The sequence below is a fragment of the Sceloporus occidentalis genome, unplaced genomic scaffold, assembly GCF_023333645.1.
Source record: "Sceloporus occidentalis isolate IW3139 unplaced genomic scaffold, rSceOcc1.0.p SCAF_6, whole genome shotgun sequence".
Classification (NCBI taxonomy): domain Eukaryota; kingdom Metazoa; phylum Chordata; class Lepidosauria; order Squamata; family Phrynosomatidae; genus Sceloporus; species Sceloporus occidentalis.
Window position 1 is genome coordinate 25,805,053 of NW_028316986.1, and position 23,424 is coordinate 25,828,476.

The 23,424-nt window shown below is 39.8% G+C and overlaps 1 protein-coding gene across 1 annotated transcript in view; it reads right to left on the reverse strand.

Moving 5' to 3' along the window:
- Positions 1-23,424, reverse strand: part of LOC149310541 (protein kinase C epsilon type) — a 433,141-nt gene that overhangs the window by 31,764 nt on the left and 377,953 nt on the right. Inside the window, exon 11 of the mRNA XM_089529148.1 lies at positions 13,921-14,075. Within this exon, the coding sequence (XP_089385274.1) occupies positions 13,921-14,075 (155 nt within the window). The remainder of the gene's footprint in view (positions 1-13,920; positions 14,076-23,424) is intronic.

A 23,424-nucleotide genomic window follows, 5' to 3' on the forward strand; every position in this document is an offset into this window, starting at 1 on the left:
TATTCACTTAAGGTCATCCAGTGGGTTTCCATGGCTGAGCAGGGATTCAAATCCTGGTCTCTCAGTGTCTTAGTTCAACATTGAAATCACTACACCATAGTGAAACCTGCTAAGGCAGATACCTATAGAAAATCCCAATGTGGGAGGGAAAATGGGTTAAACATAGACATCGAAGGGAATATCTAGTTTGACTTTGACACAGAAGGAATGTTGCTGCTGGGGAGGAGGCATATCTGCAGGAGAAAAACCTCAGTAGCTGACCAACCATGCAGCTGCTGGGTCTGAAGAAACACAAATGCACTCTGCTTAACTGCATTCACACAGTAGCCTTGTCCTTGAAACGAACAAACAAATCCTATGGGAGCTTTTTGTGGCTAGAACATCCATCTGCCTTCTTTTTTCATGCTTATTTCAATGAAAAATGGGGGGAGAGAGAGAGAATCTTGTTAATACTTTGCAAAATTCTGATTTTATGAGGCATGATAGGAGAACAGAGATTCTCAGAACCTGCTCAAAGGACCAGTCAGCTATTTTGTTACAGCAGCAAGTCAATAACTGTCATCTTCAACAGTACTGCCTACAAAACTATCCATCTTCTCTTTTGTTAACTTCCCCATACTAATGCCAACTCTTGCCTTTAAATGAGAGCTTACCCAAAGACTTTAATTCTGGGTAGCTAGGGGACACCGTTCTGTTAAATTTCTCCTTTCTCTTTCTGCATTCTTAGCTTGGAGACCAAAGATGGGTCAGCCTGAAGTGACCAAAAGCTAATTTTATTCACAGTGTAATTACACAAAAGAACAAATTGCCTGATCAGGAAAAATGCCTGGCTTCTCTGAAAGAAGTAGTGATATATTAAGTTGTATTTTTCAAAACCAGTTTGCTGATGTCTAAGATATGGACAATTCAGTGGAATGAAATAGTCTGTGCTGAAAACCTCTGTTTTGGAGAAAGAGAAGAATTGACTAGAATTGCTTGGGCCTCGTCAATTAACAATAACTTTCTGCACATTAAAAACATACAAACCTGGCAAAGAACTTTTGAGGAAACTTGTAGAACTATTGCAGTAACCATGAAGCGATAGGGTTGTCAGGTGTAAAGGATGTCCCTTATTTTAGGGCCAGAAACTTGTCTTTTATAGACTTCACAGATGTCCCTAATTATAAAGGATGTCTCTGTTTGAAGGTTGGAAAGCTTTTCCTTTTATATAGATGCCAAAACACCTATATTTGGTTGTGTCATTGTAAATGTGGACAATGAGTTGATTTTACAGAGGAATATGTGGCTAGGTTAACTGAAATCAATACTTTCATTTAGTATTTACGTAGAACACAAACTTGTGGATAGTTACTTCTTGATTGTTATATTGTGCATCATGAAATTCAACTGCCCCTTAATGCTATTTTGAAAACCTGGCAAGGAGAAACCTTTTTTGACAGCTTATCATTCTGCCAGATTTAAACTAACCAAATGATGTCTGCTGTGTCCTGCTTTTTTAATAGGCAAACCTATAAGGTTTGAGCAGACCTTGTAAAGTGAAGCAAAGGCTTTCAAACTGGGGCAGAAACTAAGAGAAGTAGCTGGAGCCTATGTTACTTTCCCAAAGGCCAAGATAATCCTTTGCTTATTCAGTTAGGTTTACATTTCTTTGAAATCCTATGTTGCTATGGATTTCACAATGTTTTAGTAAATAATGTTCTTGTTGTGTTGTTGTTGTGTGCCTTTAAGTCATTTCCGATTTATAATGATCCTAAGGATAGTGTTTTCTTGGCAATAACAATAGCAATGGCAGCTTCATTTATATACTGCTTCATACCGCCTAAGCAGTCTCTAAATGGTTTACAATGTTTGTAAGTTAATTGCCTCCCAACAAGCTGGGTACTCATAGAAGCCATACTATCAGAAAAGTTAAAATTGTGAGGTTATAAGTGTTTGTAGTCAATATAAATAAGCTAACAAGGTAAGTATAATGAACTGGGTACAAAGAACACCTCCCACATTTTGGATTTTAGGGAGAGTTAAGGGTTTTTGCGTTTGCCTTTCTCTCAGGGTGTATATCTGTACATTATGAAATATCTTAGAGATAAGACTCAAGTCTAAGCACAAAATTCATATACCATATATACATGATATAGGTCAGCCTCATGTATAAGTTGAAGGCAGGTTTTGGGACCAAAATTATGGATTTTGATACAACTCATGTGTGAGTCAATGGTAAAACTAGGGGCGTGTAACAAAGGATGTAAAGGATGAAGCTAAGGAAACTATGTCAAAGAACATACAAAATTCTTGCAGGCATAAATGTTTGTGCTCACTCTAAAGGCCAGATGAGTGAGGAGGAAACTACCACCACCATTTTCCCTCCTGGGCATTCCAAAAAGCCAGAAGCAGTACCCCAGCGGAGAGAGTAGAGGAGGTCAGTGCTTCTTTTAGGTTCTCCCTGGACAGATTAAGCTCTTGCCTTTTGCTACTCTACTCAGAGAAGGAGATGGTTCCTTTTTTGCTAAGAGTTAAAGTACAGTACTTACATGACCTGTGGATAAGTCGGGCTCAATTTTTTGACTAAAATTTCTAGACTTATATATGAGTGTATCTAGTATGTTTCATATACAACTTACACACGTATACAGTATTTTAGAAGCAAAGCTGTCACTATCTCAGATACCCATAAAGAAAGTTTTGGTTTTAGGAATTCCAGATAAAGGAAACTCAATTTGTACTTGACTTCTCTTGATGAAATAGCAGATTCCAGTGGAATTATTCAGGGGTTGGGGCATCCTTCCTCCCTATTGCATCCAGCCTCATATTCCCCTGCTCCCCAAAACAGGCCCTTGAGCTGACTTCCAAGTGACATGAAAGGCTGCAGTGAGGGGGAGAAACTGCCAGGTGAATGTTAGATTTAGCCTTTTACTTTTGAATGAATGATACCATTTGTCTTTCTCTGCCATAAAAGAGGTTTGACAAACTGGTATGCAATTATTGTAGAGTAAAAGAAGTAAATGCACTACAGCAGAGGCAGTGAAGTGCAAATGTATTTCTTTTGCTGTATATCATCTTTTCAACAAAACATCAAATAACACCTGTAAAAAGACTCATGTTGAAAGATTGTGAAAGAATGGGATGATACTATTGAGTTCAAGTCAAATGAAGTGTGATGGTTGAATGCTTAAAAATGAAGGCAAGCATGTCCTCAGAGGCCAAATTTATTTTCAGATGCATTGTTGAGCTGTACTTTTGTACCGGCTGAAAAGATTAATTTGACTTATCAAACAAAACACTGCTTGTTTTGTTGAGGTGTTTTAAGTTCATGTATAGATAAGATGTCAAATTACAGATGAAATGAAGACTAATGAGGGGAAATCATAATGCAAAGCAAAACATCACCTGGGTTTCATGAGCAAGATTTATGCAAGGGCAGCAGTTCTCAATCTTTCGTACCTTAAGTCCCATCAATCACTCTAGCAAGCATGGTGGGTGCCACAACAGTGAAAACCAAGCCCCCGTTTATCATAGATGTAATGTTTATGAGTATTCAGTACCATCTAGTAGTATTATTAGGCGCAAACACAGTAAACAAAAATAATAATTCCATGAATAGTAGAACATTTTAAGAATACTGTCAAAACAAGTTTTAATGGGATGATGGTAAAGAACAACATATACATTTTGGTATTACTACCAAACAATTTTTATTGCTACAATCAAGATACCTGTGTTGTCCGTAGACCATTTGTGTGTCTCACAATTGGTACACAAACTATTGACTGAAACCACTGATCTAGGGAATCTAGGTACCTTCTCAGTGTTTTCCTCTCGTAAAGGAAAAAGAAAAAAGCCCTTTCTACAGCTGATGTTGCTAATGATTTTATGCATCCTGTCACTTCTGAGACATTCTATACATTATGTTGCTGAGGCAGTAAAAATTCTTATTTGGCAGTAAAAGTGGAATTAAAGTGATATAATTATGTAGTGTGAATGGGCCCCTGGTCTCTCCCAAATTGTATGCTTTAAAGTTCCACACTGACAAGGTGAATCAAATTGCAGAAATTAAAGAAAGTATTCCCACCATTTGGTAGGCATCTTCTTGGTATTTCATGGGATCCCAAGATATTACATTAAAAAAAAAAAGATTTCTCAGCTGTGCTCTCAAGGGTATTCTTGAGGAAAGGAAACAAGCAGCTTTTAGCTCCATGATATCTCCCCATCCCTCAAGTTTCCACTGGCAAAGGATGAACTTTAGGAGTTCTTTGCAATGGGAAGTCGTTCCATGGTCAAATTTACACAGATGACTGTTACATGAAAACAGATGTTCATATTATTTATGGAACTTAAATATAATGAAATAATGTATCAAGTATGTGGTTCCCTAACAAACTGTTAACTTATAAAAAAAAAACTATTAGGAAGAAGGGTGGTTTTTTCTCTCTCTTATTAGATGGCTGCCAAAAGCAAACTTGACATGTTTCTGCTTGTGGGTGTGGAAAAAAAAAAAAAAAAGAAATCATGTATTCATGCTTTGGCAGTGAAAGATTCCTTGTTATAGTAAATATGTTTTCTAGCTCTAAGAACAATAAAAACACTAAAGGATTTGTGCTTTGAAAACTTTCTGGTACAGAAGCAGCCAAGGACTGTATGATACTACAGATTGGAACTTCAGGAGTTCCATCCAGTGTATCCTTTTAGTTGACTTAGCATGGAACTGAGATGCTGACTCCAGATCTCCCTACAGTTACAGATTCTGATGAATATTAAGATCTATACTCTCCAATTGTTCCAATTTGGCAGGGACAGTACTAACTAATTCTTGTCATCCCACTTTTTCAGTTGCTTCTAAAATGTCCTGGTTTCTCTCTACTCCTCCTACCTCGCCTTTTGTCCTCAGCTGACTTCAATTGCTGCAAAATGAGCTCAGAGTGCCAAAGCAATTTGCACACAAATAACTCAAACTGCTGCAGCCTCTCTTAGCTTATGTGTTCTTCCTCATTAATAATCTTTGCCATCTTGACCATACTCTGGTGTTATATGGCCCCATGAGTCCCGGTTTTCAACTCTGAAATGCTGGAGGGTGGGAAGGTGCTGTTGATGACATGGCTGTCTAGGATCTGGAGCCCTCTGTTTTAGTGCTGCCGAGCACTACACTGGTACAGAAAGCCACTGCAATGCGGAGACAGAGGCCAATGTAATGGGGGCAGAATGGGGGAGTTGTGGGGCCAGAATACTCCAAGATGCCCCTTGAGTATCTTGGTTCATGCAAACAAGGCCTGAATATTCTTTACTTAAGAAAACCTTATGAAATTCCTGGGATCACCATAAGTCAATAGGTAATATGAAGGTGCATGTGTGTGTATGCACACACAAAAAATTTCACACCTCTCTTCTCCCACTTCCTCAAACTAAATATCACTTCTCAATGTTATTCCCACTGAGAAAACCACCAGTATTTGCTTTGTGGTTACTATTTTCCTGTTTTGGAGTATAATAGCAGCACTGAAGGATTATGGAGATGGGGTGAAGCAGAGGAGGATTTAGATTAGTAAAACACTTCCCCCTCAGTGCTAATGCTCTAAACTGGGACCCTCTGCAGCTGAATTAAAGATATGCCCCAAAACCCAGGAGAAAATCCAATGCCAGCTATCCTCAATTTTCCTTTCCCAACAGATACATTCATGAAAGGCAAACACAAAAATTTGTATGCAAGTACTCCGTTGAGAACCGCACTGAAAAATTGAGAGATATGCACAATCCAAAGGATGTCTGCCCTCCTCTTGCTGAGCTATGTGGGTATTAGTCCAGCTTTTGGGTCATTAGTCCAGTGTTTGGGTTATTGAGCATCTCCTGTGTGTAATGAGACCAGCCTCCCCAGGACTCAGTGTTTTCATGCAATTCCACCCTCACAGCCATGTGGTGGCCAAAGGAAGACAGCAGATAGCCGAGGATCTGTCAAGGTATACTAAGTTGTGACTGGATGAGAGTCTAGTAAAGTGGCAGGTGTAGATCATGGCAATTGGCTAAGTAGACCAGGTGATTATGTTAACCAATTAGAAAGGTGTAACTACTTTGTAGATCTGCTGGATTATGGGGAGCATTCTTTCTATATTGCTCTCCATGCTGCTGTAATGGTAAAACAATGTTGGCATGCTGCTGAATCAGGATTTTTGACTGTGCTTTAATTTTTTGCTGCTGTGTACTGTGCCATTCATATTGTTTTGTTTTGCTTCAGTTTTTTAAGATGTCTGTTAAGTAAAGTTTTTGTTAAATGCCTCAAACCTCTGCCGGTTTTTTGCCACAACACATACACCCCAACAGGATCATCTGCTATGTTTTGAGAACCAGAAACACACATCCTTTAGGATCTCCCTGAGAGTTTTCTGGAGGTTGTGGAGATGACACTTTGATGGTGTGTTCACCTATGACAACATAGTCAGATGATCCTCAGTTGCCCCCTGTCATCTTCCTGATGGAAGTGGGGAGAATCTGCAGAAAAAGATGAATCTCTAAAGGTAGGTGAAGTGAGATGTGGCATAATGATTGAGATAAATTCAACCTATCCTTATTCTTTCCATGTTATTTCTGCCTCTACCAAATTTACTTCTTTAACATCCAGGAACATATCCATTCCTTTAACTGAGGTATACCTCAATAGCTATGTATGCAAGGTGATCTCGTAACATCTTTGAGACTAAATAAAAGAAAGAAGGAAAGCTCATGCTACCAGGTGCTACAAGATCTCTTTGCATACTGAAGTATATGTATGTATATGTGTGTGCTTGTATCATATATGAGGTTCTGCCTTTCTTGTACATAGTAATATTTATGTTTTCCAACTCAGGAAGATAATGTAAATTTGGTGGGGTTTTCCCTGTTAAGAAAGTGAACAATTAAATAATGTAAAACAGTTGACTTTAAAACAGAAGATAAAATACAGTTTCCACACTTCCTCTCAGCAGAATTAGTTTGCTGTTGTTATCAGACAGAAAGCACTCGTCCCCTTCCTACAAACTCTACAGGAAAAGGGCTGCCCTCATAGGAATGTAAACTTGGCAAGCTTCTTGGCAGCCTCCTACTGTCTCTCCCTTTCTCATTTTAACAAAAGAACCACACTGCTTTCCTAAAGTTAAGGTCAAGGCCCTAGCTTACGTGATGCAGGGCCCTACAGGTGAACATTGAAGAAAGGAAATTCCTGAGAGGTTTTGTGCAGAAATGAATCCCACAGAGTGCTTGGGAAAGTTTCTTTTTTGACTACCAGTCTCAGAATCCTCCTGCAGACTGTGGATTCTGAGAGCTTTAGTTAATAAACCTTGCTGTTGTTGTGTGCCTTCAAGTCATTTCCAACTTATGGTGACCCTAACGTGAACCTATCATGGAGTTTTCTTAGCAGGTTTCTTCAGAGGGGGTTTGCCATTGTCTCTGAGGCTGAGAAAGTGGGACTTGCTCAGGGTCACCCAGTGGATTTACATGGCTGAGCTGGGATTCGAACTGTGATCTCCAGAGTCACAATCCAATGCTCAGATCATTCCACCATACTGGTTCTCTCAAAAACATACTAAATTCAGGTTCTGACTCATTTTAAGGATGACGGCCAAGAAACATTGCAATATTATAGTGCTATTATTCCACGCTAACAGACACTATTCCTTTCTATGGAATTATGGGATTCGGGGTTTCACCCAGAATGCTCTAGTTCCTCACCAGACTACCAGTCCCAGGTGTGTGTGTGTGTGTGTGTGTGTGTGTGTGTATCAGAACGTGGAGGCAACGAAGGCATTACTGATGTTTTGTGATGGTAATATAATGTGAGATCACTTCAACAGTTTTCATGGTGTAACGATAACTTTTTAGCAGAGCTTAGTAAAGTTATGTTTTGGACTATCTCTCCCAGAATCCCCCAGCCAGCCAAGCCAGCCTGAAGATATTGCTGCCTGAAGCGAAGTAACAAATGACACTCCCTATCCACTCAAGTCAATAGTACTCAAAGCTAAGTACGTTAACTTGGCACACAAGGCTGAAAATGCCACAAACATCTCTTGCCATCCCTGGTACTGTAAATATAACCACCTCCATTAAATAACAAACAAATCCTTATCCTTTCGTGCCAGTCCAAAACTGCTTCCTGGGGCTGGTGTCTTACTCTGCCTTAATGGTATCAGGCTCAGCCAATAGGAAGTTTCTATTGTATTTAGGGAAGATTATTATTATTATTATTAAACTTTATTTATAAATCACTGTAGGTTTACACAGTGCTGTACATAGAATAGAATAGAATAGAATAGAATAGAATAGAATAGAATGGATCTGTCAGTGGAGTACATTCTAGAAAAAAGATGTAGATCCTTTAGAATGAGGAAACTGCTAGGAACTGGAAAGACCTTAGTCCAAATTCTCCCCTCACTTGCAAAATCACTGGCTAGATCTTCAGATGTAGCATCTGGAGCAAGGTGTTCTCATCATACTAAGCCTCAGACACAGTTCAGCAATCCACTGTTTAAGTTCCTTGTTTGAGCAAACCAGGTCCAGGATTAGCACATGCTGTCCTCAGGTAGCTTCTGGGACCCAGTCATCTTGGCACAGCCCATCACAGTGTTGTCTTTCACTCCTTGCCTATAGTACCATTGGGAATAAGCTCTGCTGGTCACAAATTGGATGGAAGTTGCCATTTTGTTTTTCCCACAATGTCCTATGTATCATTTCAGATTGGTGCACTCTAGGGAAGAAAAGGCAACAGCCAGTGGGGCTGCCACATTTTCGTGGTGTCTGACGCTCTGTTTTTTGCTCTGTGGCCCAGATGGATGCAACATCCAAATCATTATGGGAGGGGGGAGGGAAATGACAAGCACAGCTGGTGGGAACTTGAAGGAGGGTCTTCTTGGTGGCTGCTCTTAGATTCTGGAATCCCCTTCCTAGGGAGGTCAGAATGGGCCCCTTCCTGCAGTCGTTCACTGCTGAGCAAAGAACCTCCAGCAGGCTTTTAAGATGGAAAGGTTTTAAAGAACGAGCTGAGGGTACTGTATTGTTTTAGAATGGAATGCTTTAATAGCTTTTATCTTTTAATGGCATTTTATCTTTTTACCTATAGTCTTAAATCATTTTAATACTGTTCAAAAGTTTAATCTTATCTTAATGTTCACTTCTTTGTATATTTTTAGTTCTCTTGTGTTTTTAAATTGTAAGCCAACTTGAGTATCAACTGTGGGGAAAAGCTGGGATAAAAATAACATCAACAACAACAACAACATATAGTGGCTTATGTTGCATTGATAGTGACATCTGTCATGTATATCACTCTTCTAAAACTAACTTTTTCTTTTCAGTTATATTTTGGAGGTGATGAAGCAAAATTGTTTTGTGGGGATTGAGAATCACAACATCTGCCATTCCTTCCCTATAATGCCTTATTCTGAGCTGCTTTCTGAATTTTGGGATGTTCAACATGGCAGCCACTGTTAAAACTGGACACTGGGAATCAAAGGCTTGCTAAAGTCTCATACAAGGCATTATCCCAAAATTTAAATGATGGTCGAGTGGAATCACCATTTGGGAATGTTTGTTAACATATTATAAGAATGGCAGCCATTTCTCTGTAAAAGACTTCAAAGACATAGCTGTGGTAGTCTGGAAAATCAGTATGCAAAGGGATCTTGAAGCACCTTTGAGACTAAATGAAAGAAACAAATTGGTGGTATGAGCTTTCATAGACTTGAGTCTACTTCTTTAGATGCATGGAGTGGCATGCATGCATGCATGCATCTGAGGAAATAGAGCTTATGAAAGCTCACGCTACCAACTTCTCTCTTCCAATTAGTCTCAAAGGTGCTACAAGTTCCCTTTCCATTCTATAAAAGATGTCCACCATAACTTATTTCATCTTTATAACCCTACCCATTAGCATCCATCTTCATTTTTTACTTTTACTTCAATTTGTTCATCTTTTGATTATGTTTGACTTGTCAACTTTGGACACGTTTATGTTAATAAAATGAACAGTACTTGAATAGCTACAGAAAAAATACTTTTCAATTAGTGATTTTTTTAAAACAGAGTGGGTGAAATGCTCTTTCAGCAGTTCATTTTACTTAAGATGGACTATTAAATATCCCTCCAAATAAAGGAAAGTGACTGAAGCAGGTTTGTGAAAAATATAAAGTCACAGTCTGTCATTTTAAGCATTCCTACTTTAAAATCTGAACTACAAAGAAAAAGATTAGCAGCATGATCATATGTTTATCTAATCAGAAATAAGCCCCTTTACAGTCAATGGGATTTATTCCCAAACAAATTTTCTAAAAATGAACAAAATTGTTTGGAAAAACACTAGCACACCCTTCAACTGCTCCCATTTAGTAGAGACAGTCCCATTTAATCCCTTGTTTCATTTTTTCAGCAGCGTTTAAAATGCCCTAGTTCATTTCTTCTCCTCCCACTTTCTCTTTTTGTGCTTAGTTTACTGCAATTGCTGTAAACTGAGTTCAAAATGCAAAAGGAGCTCATACACAATTAACTCAAACGGGGGGTGAACAAAAAGAAGTGATTCTTGCCCTTCCCAGTAGACCCAGGCAAAAGCCAACTTGTTCGCCGCCTTGGGTCCCATTCTGGGAGAAAGGCGGGATAAAAATAAAATAAAATAAAATAAATAAATTGAGACTCTCCAAGCTTGCAAATTTTTCTTCATTAATAACTTTCAGTGCTGGTAGCTATAGTGTTTTATTTTCACCATGGTTAATGATAACCCTTTTCAAGAGTTTGCAAATGTCTTTCAAACTCTGACTTAAAGTGATTCAGAACAGTGTCCATGCTGGTGTAATACTATGTTTAGTAAAAGAGAGAGACTGGACTACAGATGGATTGACTCAGTCAAGGAAACCACAGCCCTGAGTTTGCAAGACCTGAGCATGACTGGGGATTGTGATGGTCTCTCATTCCTAGGGCTGCTGTAAGTCTAAGTCAACTTGACAGCAAGTAACAAAAACATTTTACATTGTGGTTAATACTGAAAAGGCAATCTGAGATGGGAAAAAGGAAGAGGATGGAGTGTGAGAAGCCATTAAGACACTGCTGGACTCTTAAACATTGTTAAGAAATTAGAAGTGTCATGTGTGTATCAGTAACAGGTGGTGGGTTCCACGTCAATAGAGAGGTGAATCTACACAAGGTTTCAGCTCAGAATTCAAAGGATCTATCCAAGGTGCTAAATAGTAACTTTCAAATCAGTTCATCACCTTGGACTGCTCCATTAGATATCTCTCATGCAATTCTTGATAATATCTTAAGAATCCAATAATACAATAATAAAAGGAGGCCTTTAAAGGCAGTTGAAGAAAACAAAGGGTGGTATGCTAGGACAGGATGGCCTTTGATATAACAATGTACTTTTTTATTAAAATATTTACATGAACTAAGAATGTGACTTTTGTTTTCCTTCCAACCATGGGGATCAGATAAGACTACATGCATTCAAATCTATGTTAACTAAAATGGATTTAAACATGTCTTGTGACCATGCCAGCCAAAGGATGACATGAACTGAGAGGTGGAGCCCTTCTGCTAAACCACAAATGAACTCTCTCTGTAAAATTAGGATAAAACTGGATATATCTTAGCACTAAAGGAAAGTCTGAAGCTGCATAGCAAAGCACACAGAACCTGTGACCCATCAAACCTAATACAACTAGATCTTTGAATTCTGAATAAGGGAGACTTAACCTGTACATGGATTCCCAGCTATGCTATATAGGGCAGCCATCTTTTCCCCACAATGCCATTGTGAAATAATCTACATCATTCTATTGACAGCTGTCTCGCAAACCCTTTTGCAAAAAGCCAGGGTAAAAATTAAAGAAATTAAGTAAATAAAATCTGAAGGACCAGATCTTCCAGTGTAAGCCTACTTGGCTTTAAGAACTTCAAGGGAAGAGTCTTCTCTTAGTCCCACTCTCCTTCCAGGCATGTTTGGTAACAACAAGAAATAGCAATGCAGCACACTGTAAAAAGTCCTCACAGTCAGTTTCTAAAAGCCTGTCAGAACAGAAAAGTTTTCACTTCCCAAAGGAAGGGCAACAAGGACAGGACCATCCTAGCTTCCTGTTGAGGGAGTGCTAATGTCTGGGAGCTACCCCTGAGAAGGCCATCTTTTTAATGACTGGTTGGTCTTAATGCTGAACGCAGTGCTGGTCTTCATCCCCCCCCCCCCTTTCATGGATTCATTTTAACTGTATGTAAAATTTAATTGCATTTTAAAATAACTCGTATATTTTTATTTATGATTTCATAAGTGTTTATAAGCCACCTTCAGTCCCAGTACTAGGAACAACATTGGATATAAATAGTGATGATGATGATGATGATAGTGATACAGGTTGTGTCTCCCATATCTGGAATTCCAAAATCCAAAATTGTCCACATAGGTGGCTGAGATAGTAACACTTTTGCTTTTTGATGGTTCAGTATAAACAAACGTTTTTCATGCAGACAATTATCTAAAATATTATGTATAAAATTACCTTCAAGCTATGTGTATAGGGTATATGCAGAAGATGAATGATTTTCATGTTTAGACTAGGGTCTCATCTCCCAGATACCTCATTTATGTATATGCAAATATTTAAAAATCTGAAAAAATCTGAAATCCAAAATACTTCTGGTCTCATGCATTTTGGATAAGGGAGACTCAACCCATACATCATGTGGCTCCACTTTTAACAGTGATTTCAATGAGCTCTATGAAAAGGCTAGTGGCTACTGGATGCAGCACCTTGTCTATGTTTCAAATAAACAATAAATAATCACAAAGGAACTCTAATATATACTGGAGTTTAGAAGGTAAGCATTAGGAAGCTCCAAGTGGTAAAGCAGGCTGGCAAACACAGGCTGGGCAAAAGCTGAGAAGCCAAATCCACTTCCATGTCCCCATGTGCTCACAAACACGCATTCTTCTTCCTGCTTCATGTTTTCTGGCTCTTGCCAGTCCGGTCACTGGTATATCGGAGCCAAATACTCCTGCCATGTAAAGTGTGAATAGGGCTTTGTGGCCCGCACCCTCCCAAAGTACTTCATGAAAGAGAAGTGATCCCACAGCCAACTTCCCTGAACTGCAGTTCATTCTGTATACTCCTGCCAAGATTTATCTGAAGTAGTGAAAAGCTGCCAATTTTTGGTCTGTGTGTGTATGTGTGGGTGTTTTTTTTTTCTTTTAAAGGGGAAAAAAAGGAGAGGAAGGGTGAAACGACAAGATAAAGGCCTTCATAAACACAGAGATAGTAGGTGAAAAATTCTCAAGTAGCTCCTTGTTTCTAATAATAAATATTTATGCCCAAGTGCATTCTTCGCAGCATAAGGAAAGATTAGCTTCTTAGATTTTGTCATTGTTTGGATGGTGATCTGGGAAGGCCAGGAGCAAATTCAAGTTGTCTACAAAAAAGTGCTTCCTGTAAATGCCTGTGTCTTTGCCCTCAAAAGTCAAGAGGAAAGGGGCATCATGCACAAAGCCACACAAAATGATTATTCCAGTTCTATCAGAATGGAGACAAGTAGGACAAACAAACTCAGGAAGTGGCAGGGAGTTCAGAAATGGTGCAAATCTATGGCAGTAGGGGAAAATCGAAGAGATTGCAGCAAGCAACCGTCAAAGTCAACCCTGAGTCACAGTGTGCCAAGCTTTTAAAAAAAGCTTTGCTTGTCTTATAATACAAAGCTGGCACCCACAGCTGGCGATGGCTGCAGAGACGAGTCAGATGTTAACATTCAGAATGATAAACAGCCTTCCTGCCCCTTCCCTTCCCCAAAGGAAAGAAAGACATAAGGAGGGGGAGGTCTATGTAAGTAAGCAGAAACAAACAGCCAATCCAGTTGCTAAGAGACACTGGATTTTGGCCAATATCAAACCAAGAGCCTGAAGAAGTCTTCATTTCAGCACCGCAAAGAAAGTACCTGTAGATGACGCCATGTTGGTGGAGGAACATAAGTGCCGATGTGACCTCTGCTGCATAGAAGCGGGAGCGAGGCTCATCAAATTTGCGCGAGCGTTGAATCTGAAACATTAGGTCTCCTCCATTGACATATTCCATGACGAAAAAGAGGCGGTCCTGAAATTCAGAAAGATAGAACCATTTAGCTGATTTCCTCCCCTCCTGTTACACAAAGATGCCACTGTATGTATGTGGCTAGCATACTGAGATTTTTTTTCAGTTAGAAGAAACAGCACACTGAAAGTTTCGAACAAGGGGCAGGATGAAATGGACAATGCAAAACATGTACAGTTTCCAGATCTCAGCGCTTGGCCATGAGTCTCTAGTTTTTGTGGGTCATCTTCAGGCATGAAACATGGATACAAATTCTCCAGTTTTGGGGGGCCCAGCTCTAGGCAAAAGAAAAGTCTGCAAGGGTACAAATCCCCAGCTCAGTTAGTAGACAAACTGCAAGGATTAATGGATTTGTTGCTGCCATGTCCAACGACTCTCCAAGTGGTCTGTGTAGTTACTCAGCTACCTCCTTCTCTCCCAGTAATTGTGGCACCAGGGCTCACTCTCTGTTCTGCTCTACATCCAACTTCTGGCTAGAACCAAGTATGCTAGATTAAATGTTCCTTATTCTGTCTTTCCCTAAATCAGTCAGAAGGAATAAAATCCTTTAGCTGACTCACTGACTCCTTTAGCTAAGATGTCTGTCTTAATTTCCAAACAGGAAAATATGTTCTCTTTCTCGTTTTCTCTATGTTTAATGACTATCTGTGGTGGTCATTCCACCTAACACTGTAATTGTCATTCCACTTAACACATAACACTGAATGCCATATCCCAGGGAACACCTGTAAATCTCATATTCTGGCCCAGAAATCTAAGCCTGGGATAATCCTCAACTAGCTACCCTAAAAGCATAAGTTTAACTAATGAAGACTGGGCAAATCATTAGAATCAAACACAAATTAAAGGAAGCTGGAAATATGACACACACTTCTTTAAAATTACTGGATTTCTTCTTCACTTTTCAAATAAGTATTGCTGAGCAGAACAACTTGTTAGGAACTTTTGCACAAACCTTTTCAAATTGCTTGTCATTATCTTTTAATCTCAGCAAACCATTGATGGAATTGATGATTCAAGATGGCATGACCCAAAGAGGGTTTCTTCACATGCCACTGTAAACTTATCCCTATCTGCAAATTATTATTTTTCCCCAGGGTGGTGCAGTGGTTCAAAGACTCATCCAGGCTTTAGCACCAATAAAAAACAGGAAAAGGTGGAAGAGACACTTACATTCCCCCTTCTGATGAGCCTTTCATGTTAAGTGAACAGCTCTTACTGTCAGGAAGTTCTTCCTAACATTGAGATGGAAACTCTTATCTTTTAGTTTGAATCCATTGGTCTGGGTCCTATTCTTTGGAGTTGCAAAAACAAACTTGCTTCAGCTTCAGCATGATCTCTTTTCAAATATTTAAACAGGGTTATTGTATCACTTCTTAACTTTCCCTTCTCTAGGCTAGACACACCCAGCTCCCTACTACACCATTTCTTATAGGGCATGGTTTCCAGACCTTTCACCGTTTTGGTTGCCCTCCTCTGCATACACTCCAGGTCCTTTTTGAACTGTGGTACCCAGAACTGGTAAGGCCTGACCAAAGTGACATAGAGCAGTAATATTACTTCCCTTCCCTTCCCTTCTATTGATGCAGCCTAAAATTGCATTGGCTTTTTTTGCTGCCATTTCAAACTGCTGACTCATGTTCAACTTGTGGTCTACTAGGACTCCCAGAACCCTTTCACACGAACTGTTGTCAAGCCAGGTGTCTCCCATCCTATATTTGTGCATTTCATTTTTTCTGCCTAAGTGCAGTACCTAACATTTCTTCCTGTGGAAATTCATTTTGTTAGTTTTGGCCCAGCTTTCTAACTTATTAAGGCCATTTTGAATTTTGAACTTGTCCTGTGGGGTGTTAGCTACCCCTTTTAATTTGGTGTCATCTGCAATTTTTTCTAAGCATGCCCTCTATTCCCTCATTGATATTTGGCAACTCATCAAACTGAATGAAGCCTACCAGAGGCTCAATGAACCTCCTGTTTTTGCATGGGACTGGGAGAGAAAAGAGCAACAAACAAACTGGTAGCCAATCCATGGCTGATTTAGTTTGGTGGCAATTTCAAATATGTTTTTGAGCTTATTTCTAAGCTAAATTCCAGTTCATTATCTTCTTAAGTTTGACATTGCAAGTGAGACAATGCAAATTTTTTTAAAAAAATAAAAATAAAGGAAAGCCTTTTTTTAAAAAAAGAAAACAAAAAACTAATTACTTCTCAAGATGTATTGGTGTACTTTATAGAGAAATGTTCTTGTTTTCATTTCAGAGATGCCAGAAAGGGATTAATCTACAACTATTTTGTTTGTGATCGTTAGTCTTATTTTAGCTTATTTAATTCAAGAGTTCCCAGAGCTGTTTGGAGTTTATGGAACAGCTTGCAACATCACTACAGCATGATCTCTTTTCAAATATTTAAACAGGGTTATTGTATCACTTCTTAACTTTCTCTTCTCTAGGCTAGACACACCCAGCTCCCTACTACTCCATTTCTTATAGGGCATGGTTTCCAGACCTTTCACTGTGAAGGACTCCGTGCGCAGTCTGGGGGTGCTTCTTGACTCGTCGCTCCACCTTACAGCTCAGGTGGATGCGACGGTCAGGAGCACCTGTTATCAGCTTCGGCTTATTCGCCAGCTGCGCCCATACCTGGCCCAGAGAGACCTTGAAACGGTAGTACATGCTCTGGTAACCTCTCGACTGGATTTCTGCAACGCGCTCTACATGGGGCAACCCTTGTACCAAACCCGGAAGCTACAGATGGTACAGAATATGGCAGCCAGACTGGTCACTGGTACCTCCAGGGCCAGTCATATTACACCTGTACTTAAAGATCTACATTGGCTGCCCATCCGCTTCCGGGCACAATACAAGGTGTTGGTGATAACCTATAAAGCCCTACATGGCTTGGGCCCAGGATACCTGGAGGACCGCCTCTCCCCATACATTCCGCCCCGCACCCTCAGAACATCTGGGCAGCAACTTTTGAGGGTCCCTGGGGCTAGACTGGCCTCCACAACAAGGGGGTCATATACCATCGTCGCCCCGACCCTCTGGAATACGCTGCCCTTAGAGCTCCGCTCAGCCACCTCCCTGGCCCAGTTCAGGAGGGAGCTAAAAGCCTTCCTGTTCAGGTTGGCGTTCCCTGAATTAGATCCCAGCTAGTCTCCCCCTACCCTTCGACAGCGATGGCAGCTGGCTGTTGGGGTTTTAATGTTGATGATGTGTTTTAATGTTTATTTTAATATTGTTATTGATATATGTATTTGTATTTTAATGTATTAGCTGTTGTTCACCGCCCTGATTGTTGGAAGGGCGGTATATAAATAAAACTTTATTATTATTATTATTATTATGAAGTACACTCTAGTCTTCTGGGGGACATTTACTCTAGTCGTCCAGGATTGTGTATTCCTGCATGGCAGAGGGTTAGCCTTGATGGCTCTTGATTTTCCTTCCAATGCTGTAATTCTATAATTCTATGAATCTAAGAGTAGGTTGGCAACTGTCACCCAGAAGACTTTTTCTTCAGCCCCCCCCCCCCACCCCAGACTGTGGAATGACCTGCCAGAAGTTTTAAATTCAGACAACCTATTCAGCTATTGAATCTCTTCCGGCAGGTCATTCCACAGTCTGGGGGTGGCTGAAGAAAGGGTCCTCTGGATTGCCAACCTTGTCCTAGAATCATAGAATTACAGGATCATAGAGTTTTAAAATTCACAATTTAAGAATCCTGTGTCTATCCGTTACTAGCACAAGGAACTGCGTCTGCTGGAAATGAGAGCCAGCTGACACATTTGCAACTCAAATTGGTGATCAGATGAATGGTGTAACTCCTGGTCCCCAGTGAGTTTCCAGGAAGCTATGTTGAGCACATTGGGTCTGTCTCATCAGATGCATAGTTTGAGAAACCTTGCACTACAGTGACTCATACCCTAAGCACAAATCGCTTGATTGCATGGGCTTGGGAAAGAGTGGGACTATGAAATCTCACCACAGGAGAGTTAACGTTCATCTCATAGAAAACAAAGGCTTATTGCATTGCAACATACTGACATCCACTCAACAGTAGTTGGGTTCCTCTGCATGTGTCCTGCCCCTTCTTGTACACCACAGCAGTTGTCGCTCCCTTTGATTGCTACCTGCTCACTCATGAGAAACTGTTGAGTGCATTATCATTGCTTCCAGGCCTGTGTAACTGTAAACCACTGGGAAGAGAACTGGGCATTTATGAGTGGTAAATTATGAGTGATGGCCAACAGCTTCCTGCAAGGAAGAATAAATGTTTGTGCCAGTTGGTTTTGTTTGGGTCCAAGACTGTCTGCTCATCACCCAATGTTTACACATGGAAAGATACCATCATGAGGCTTCATTTGAATTCTAGACAAAAGGTAGTGCCTTTGATGCATTGTTTTCAGCCTGTGAAGTCTACATAACAAATACTTTTCCTTTCCCCACTTCCCTGCTTTTGCCCCTGGATTTTAACATACAGTAACTTAATCCACTTTTTCTTCTGCTTGTTTTTCCACTGTTTGTTTTAATGGCACTGTATTAGATTTACAGCATGAAGAAAACACACTTAGTGGCGAGCAAGAGGGTGTGCGTGGTAAAAGGTGATTGCTAGACATCCAGAGGAAAAATCTTATCCTGCTCTCAACTAAACTTGGAGAGCTGGGCGGCCTGCTCAGGCAGCTGAAGACAGCTTGATTAGCTGACATGCCTCAAAGCAGAAATGTAGCACGCAATGTGTTTCCCACTTTCAGGTTGGAGACGTGTGTCCGTGCTGTGTGTCAGGCAAGCAACATTGTCACCACTGGTCTGAGACTCTGAGAGCTGCCTTTGCATATCGTTCAAACCCCAGAATCAGGAAAAGCATCATATGCACACACCCCTCAATAACTAGAATTTGCAGCTGATAAGACTTATCTATGTTCTCCAAGTGGCATTTTCCCCATGTTTTATGTTTCTTCTATAAATGGGTGTGAAGAATTTTTTTCTTGATTCCAGCAAGTCCTTAAACTTGAGTTCACTGTGTCAATACAGTTTCTCCTCCCCGTTCTCTCTTTGCAATTATTCCACCAAGTTGCACTGTTTCTCCAAATATGAACAGTGCTTGAAGAGTCAGTGTAGTGTATTGGTATGAGTGCTGGACTAGAGCTGCATCTATACTGCAGAATTAACCCAGTCTGATACCACTTTAACTGCCATGGCTCCATGTTATGGAATTCTGCTATTTGTAATTTTGTGAGCTATTTAGCCTTCTTTGTCAAAGGATTCTGGTGCTACAACAAACTACAAATTCTAGGATTCCATAGGATGGAACCATGGCAGTTGAAGTGGTGTCAAATTGCATTAATCCTGCACTGTGACAGCAGCCTAGGACTTTAGGAGAATAGGGTTCCTGCTAAGCCATGGAAACACCCTATGTGACTGTGGTCATGTCACACTCTCAACCTAATGGCAAAACCTCTCTGAACAAATCTTGCCCCCCCCCCCCAAACCCATGATGGGCTGCCATAAGCCAGAGTCACTTAAAGGCACATAACAAATACTTGAGTATTGCCCCATAACTTTTATGATGATTCTAACACAGTGGAATTTATCGCACAGCCCCTTGGGACGTGATTAGGGCGTGACGAAAGGTAGCAGGATGGGAACAGACTGGGGGCTATCATGCAACAGGCATATGAGTAAGCGGGATCAACAAGTCAGAATAGCTGGACCTGTCCTTAAGCAGCATGTCAGTCAAACTAAACAGCTAGGCCTGGGTTGAGCTTCGTAACACCCAAGTGGAATGCTTTTGGTTCTTTTTGTCATCTGACCACTGCTAACTGATTCTGATTCTCAACAATTCTGTCCCCTTGCAGTGATGGCATTGAAGCAAGCAGAGAACAAATCCAGATCCCCCCTCCCCCTGGCAAGCAACCTCGAAAAATAAGGTCTCTTACAGAATACAACCTTTGTTCTTCTATAGTAGACTGTTTAAAATGGAAAGATACGTTTTGCCCCTTCAACACAAAAGTCAAGAAGGAGGTTAACTGAATCCAGGCAAAAAACACTATATCCTTAATACATCTTGTAATTTTTTTTTTTACTGAGAATTATGCGGGTACAAAATTCTTTCCCACCCCACACAAAATTATGATTACTTAACTCTATTTAAACAGGATGCTCAAAGAGTTTGTTTAAAATTACTGAAAATTGCAGCAACTGTCCCACCCATTTAGAGCTTGTGTAAACATTTCCTGCTTCTGATTGAAACTGCACAGACACATTAGACTTAGTACACAATATTAAATGCAAACAAGAGAAGGGGCTGAACAACAACAATACTATGTTCTGAATTGCTTCGCCTTCACCTTGCAAGATGGCTGATGACAAAGATCAAAGTGAGATACAAAAATATGTCTTTGAAAAAATGAAATAGAATTTGTAAAGAAATTAAACATGACCTAGAACTGGACAAAACTGAAATAATTATTGTTGGGCAGAATCTCAGTGATTATAATGAACTTCTTGATTAAAATGTTGTTTTGCTTCAAACTTTACCTATTTTGACAAAGTATGTACTAATTGAACAATGGCAGAAAGAGATCTCAGCTTTTATCTGTCAAAGCAAAAACTCAACAGTTAGGTTCAAGATATTGCAGGATGCTAAACAAGGAAGAGGTTTAGGCTGGCCAGATTTAAAATCATATTATTATGAATGTTCTTTTGCATGGTTTATATAGGATTACACAGAAAATTAAAATATTATTGCAAATGGAGGGTTTTGATTTAAGATTTGTTTGGCATGATATTTTCTGATATGATCAAGCTAAAATAGAGGCTGCAACAGATGCAATACTCAATTTTATTCTAAATTGCCTCTCTCAATACATGAAGCACTGGTTAGGAGAGAGGTCTTTTTGAATAAAAAATGGGTGACTGATAAAGAATTAATAATACTGAATGGGCAATACAGAATGAAATCTAGAGACAAACTGGAAATGGAAGGATTTACATATCATTGGTTTTCATACAGACAGTTTGTTCAGAGTTTTAAGATGGATAAAAAAACCTATGGTTTTGAACTGATAGAATCAGAATTTGAAATTAAACTTTGTTCAGATGATGAGCATTTAATTGCGAAAATTTATAAAATGGTGTTAAGAACAGAAATGGGAGATGAACAAGTGAAAGGATGTACAATAACATGGGCACAAAATACTGGTACTCTGATACACTTAGAATACTGGAAATGATTTGGACAAAATCCTTTTAAAATTTAGGATGAGTTATAATCTGAAAGAATTTATTTTAACTAAAATCATGTATAGAGGGTATTTAACATTTGAAAGATTTCCAGAGATGTATAAAAATGTCATAGTACTAACAAGACCTGCGAGCCCCAGCACTGGACTCTGCTTTCAAGGGGTGTGGCAAGGGAGAAGAGCCTTAAGAACTCCAGCTCCCAAGGCCCCTGTGAAATCACAGAGTGCTCTAAGGCCAGAAGGACAATGTATAAACAGCACTGGGGCAGCACAAAGTGGGGGAAGAGGAGAGACCAACAGGCCACCCCACCACCCCAGGAAGAGATGTCTACTACCTCCTGCTGCTGTGCGGGCTTGCTGCTTACTACCTGCATGCTCCATCTCACCTGGTGGACTGCTGGCCTCAGACTGCTTCTTGCCAGGCCCAGGCCCCAAGTACCCAGCCAGGAACAGATGCTCCCCTTGGGAAGGGGATAAAGGCTGGGTGCCTGCTGTGACGGGCCTGCCACTGGTCAGGGCGACGGCAAAGGAGAGCCATCCCTTTGGGGGGAGCATGGGAGAATTTGGCTGGTAGGGGAGGGTATATTTTAACATATTGTAATGCAGTTAATTTAACTATATTTTGATGTTGATATTTTAGTTAAGGTAAGGGGATGAATTTTTAGTTGTGTATATGTTATACAATTGTTTATGTAATTGTTGTTGTATTTTTGTAAACTGCCTTGATCCTCTGTAAAGGCGGTATATAAATAAAATTTATTTATTTATTTATTTTTAAATGTTGACAGTGTTATTAATAAATGTTGGAAGTAGAAGAGTCTGGAAGACAAAAAGGATTACACCATTGATCTAAACATTTCGAATGCTCTTTGCATTAATATTACAATGTCGAGAGAAATGAATTTGTCCCAGAGCATGTGACTATGGACACCATAAACTTTGTTATCATGTTGATAGAGCAAGAAATCTGGAAAATCCCTTTGCATGGAACACTCTAAATTGTGGCAGTCATTTTTCATCAGTAAGTTTTTATTAGAGCCCTTTAATCTTCATTCATGTGGAGCATCCCTTACATGTTTATACACATAACAGAATCCTGATGACTGTTTTTTCTAAATGATGAAGAAATAGTGGGTGGTGAAAAGGTTTAAGTATTTTCTTCCCTATGTTGTTTCACCTCCCTTAAACCTCCCTGCTGCAATTGCTTTCCCTTATTATTAACTGTTGTCAGACTCATTACACATATGTTCGTATAATGTTGGATTAGACCTCATGGACAATCTGCCATTGAGGAGACACTCGCTAGCAAAAGCTGGAAGATAATTCTCCCTATCCTCTTTGACCATATGAAGTTTTTCAGTAAAGTTCCCATGTACTTATATGCAAAGGTCAGCCAGTGACAACAGTAGGCTCCAGCTTCACAGCACAGCAGGAGACTTCTAAAAGCACTGTGATCCTCCTGAATGGAAAATTTATAAAATTTACTGTTGGGTCACAAACTTTACCCTTGGGTCCAAGACATAGCTTATTTTCACAATTTAACTGTACACAGTGTTCTAAATAACTTTAAAAAAACCATTGAGTTTCCATAAAGCCAGACTCTTTTTTAAAACAACCAGATAAATTCTGCTGGGATGGAAAGTTAGCATGAATGAAATGGTTGGAATGTACAAAGGCTGAAATCTCATGTGATTCATTGCAGATCATCCCAGAAGATGATAATGGGTTCAGTGGGTCCACACAAGGGTAAGAAGAGTTTAGAGACGTTACTGCCAAGGAATCTAACCATTCCCCATTTATAAATTCAAGAGGAGCACTAATAGTACAGCATTAATATATCTCCATGCTGGTTTAAACTGCACCTGTTGTATCATATGGTAAAAAAGCTTTTAATAGGGGGGGGGGTCTTTTTAACTTTTCTACTATGTTTTAATTGTACATTATATTGCTTAACCTTGTGGTTTTGTAACTATGGCTGCATCTACACTGCAGAATTAATGCAGTTTGTCATCATGTTAACTGACATGGCTGAATGCTATGGAATTCTGGGACTTGTAGACCTATGAGATATCTAGTCTTCTCTGGTGCCACAACAAACTGCAAATCGCA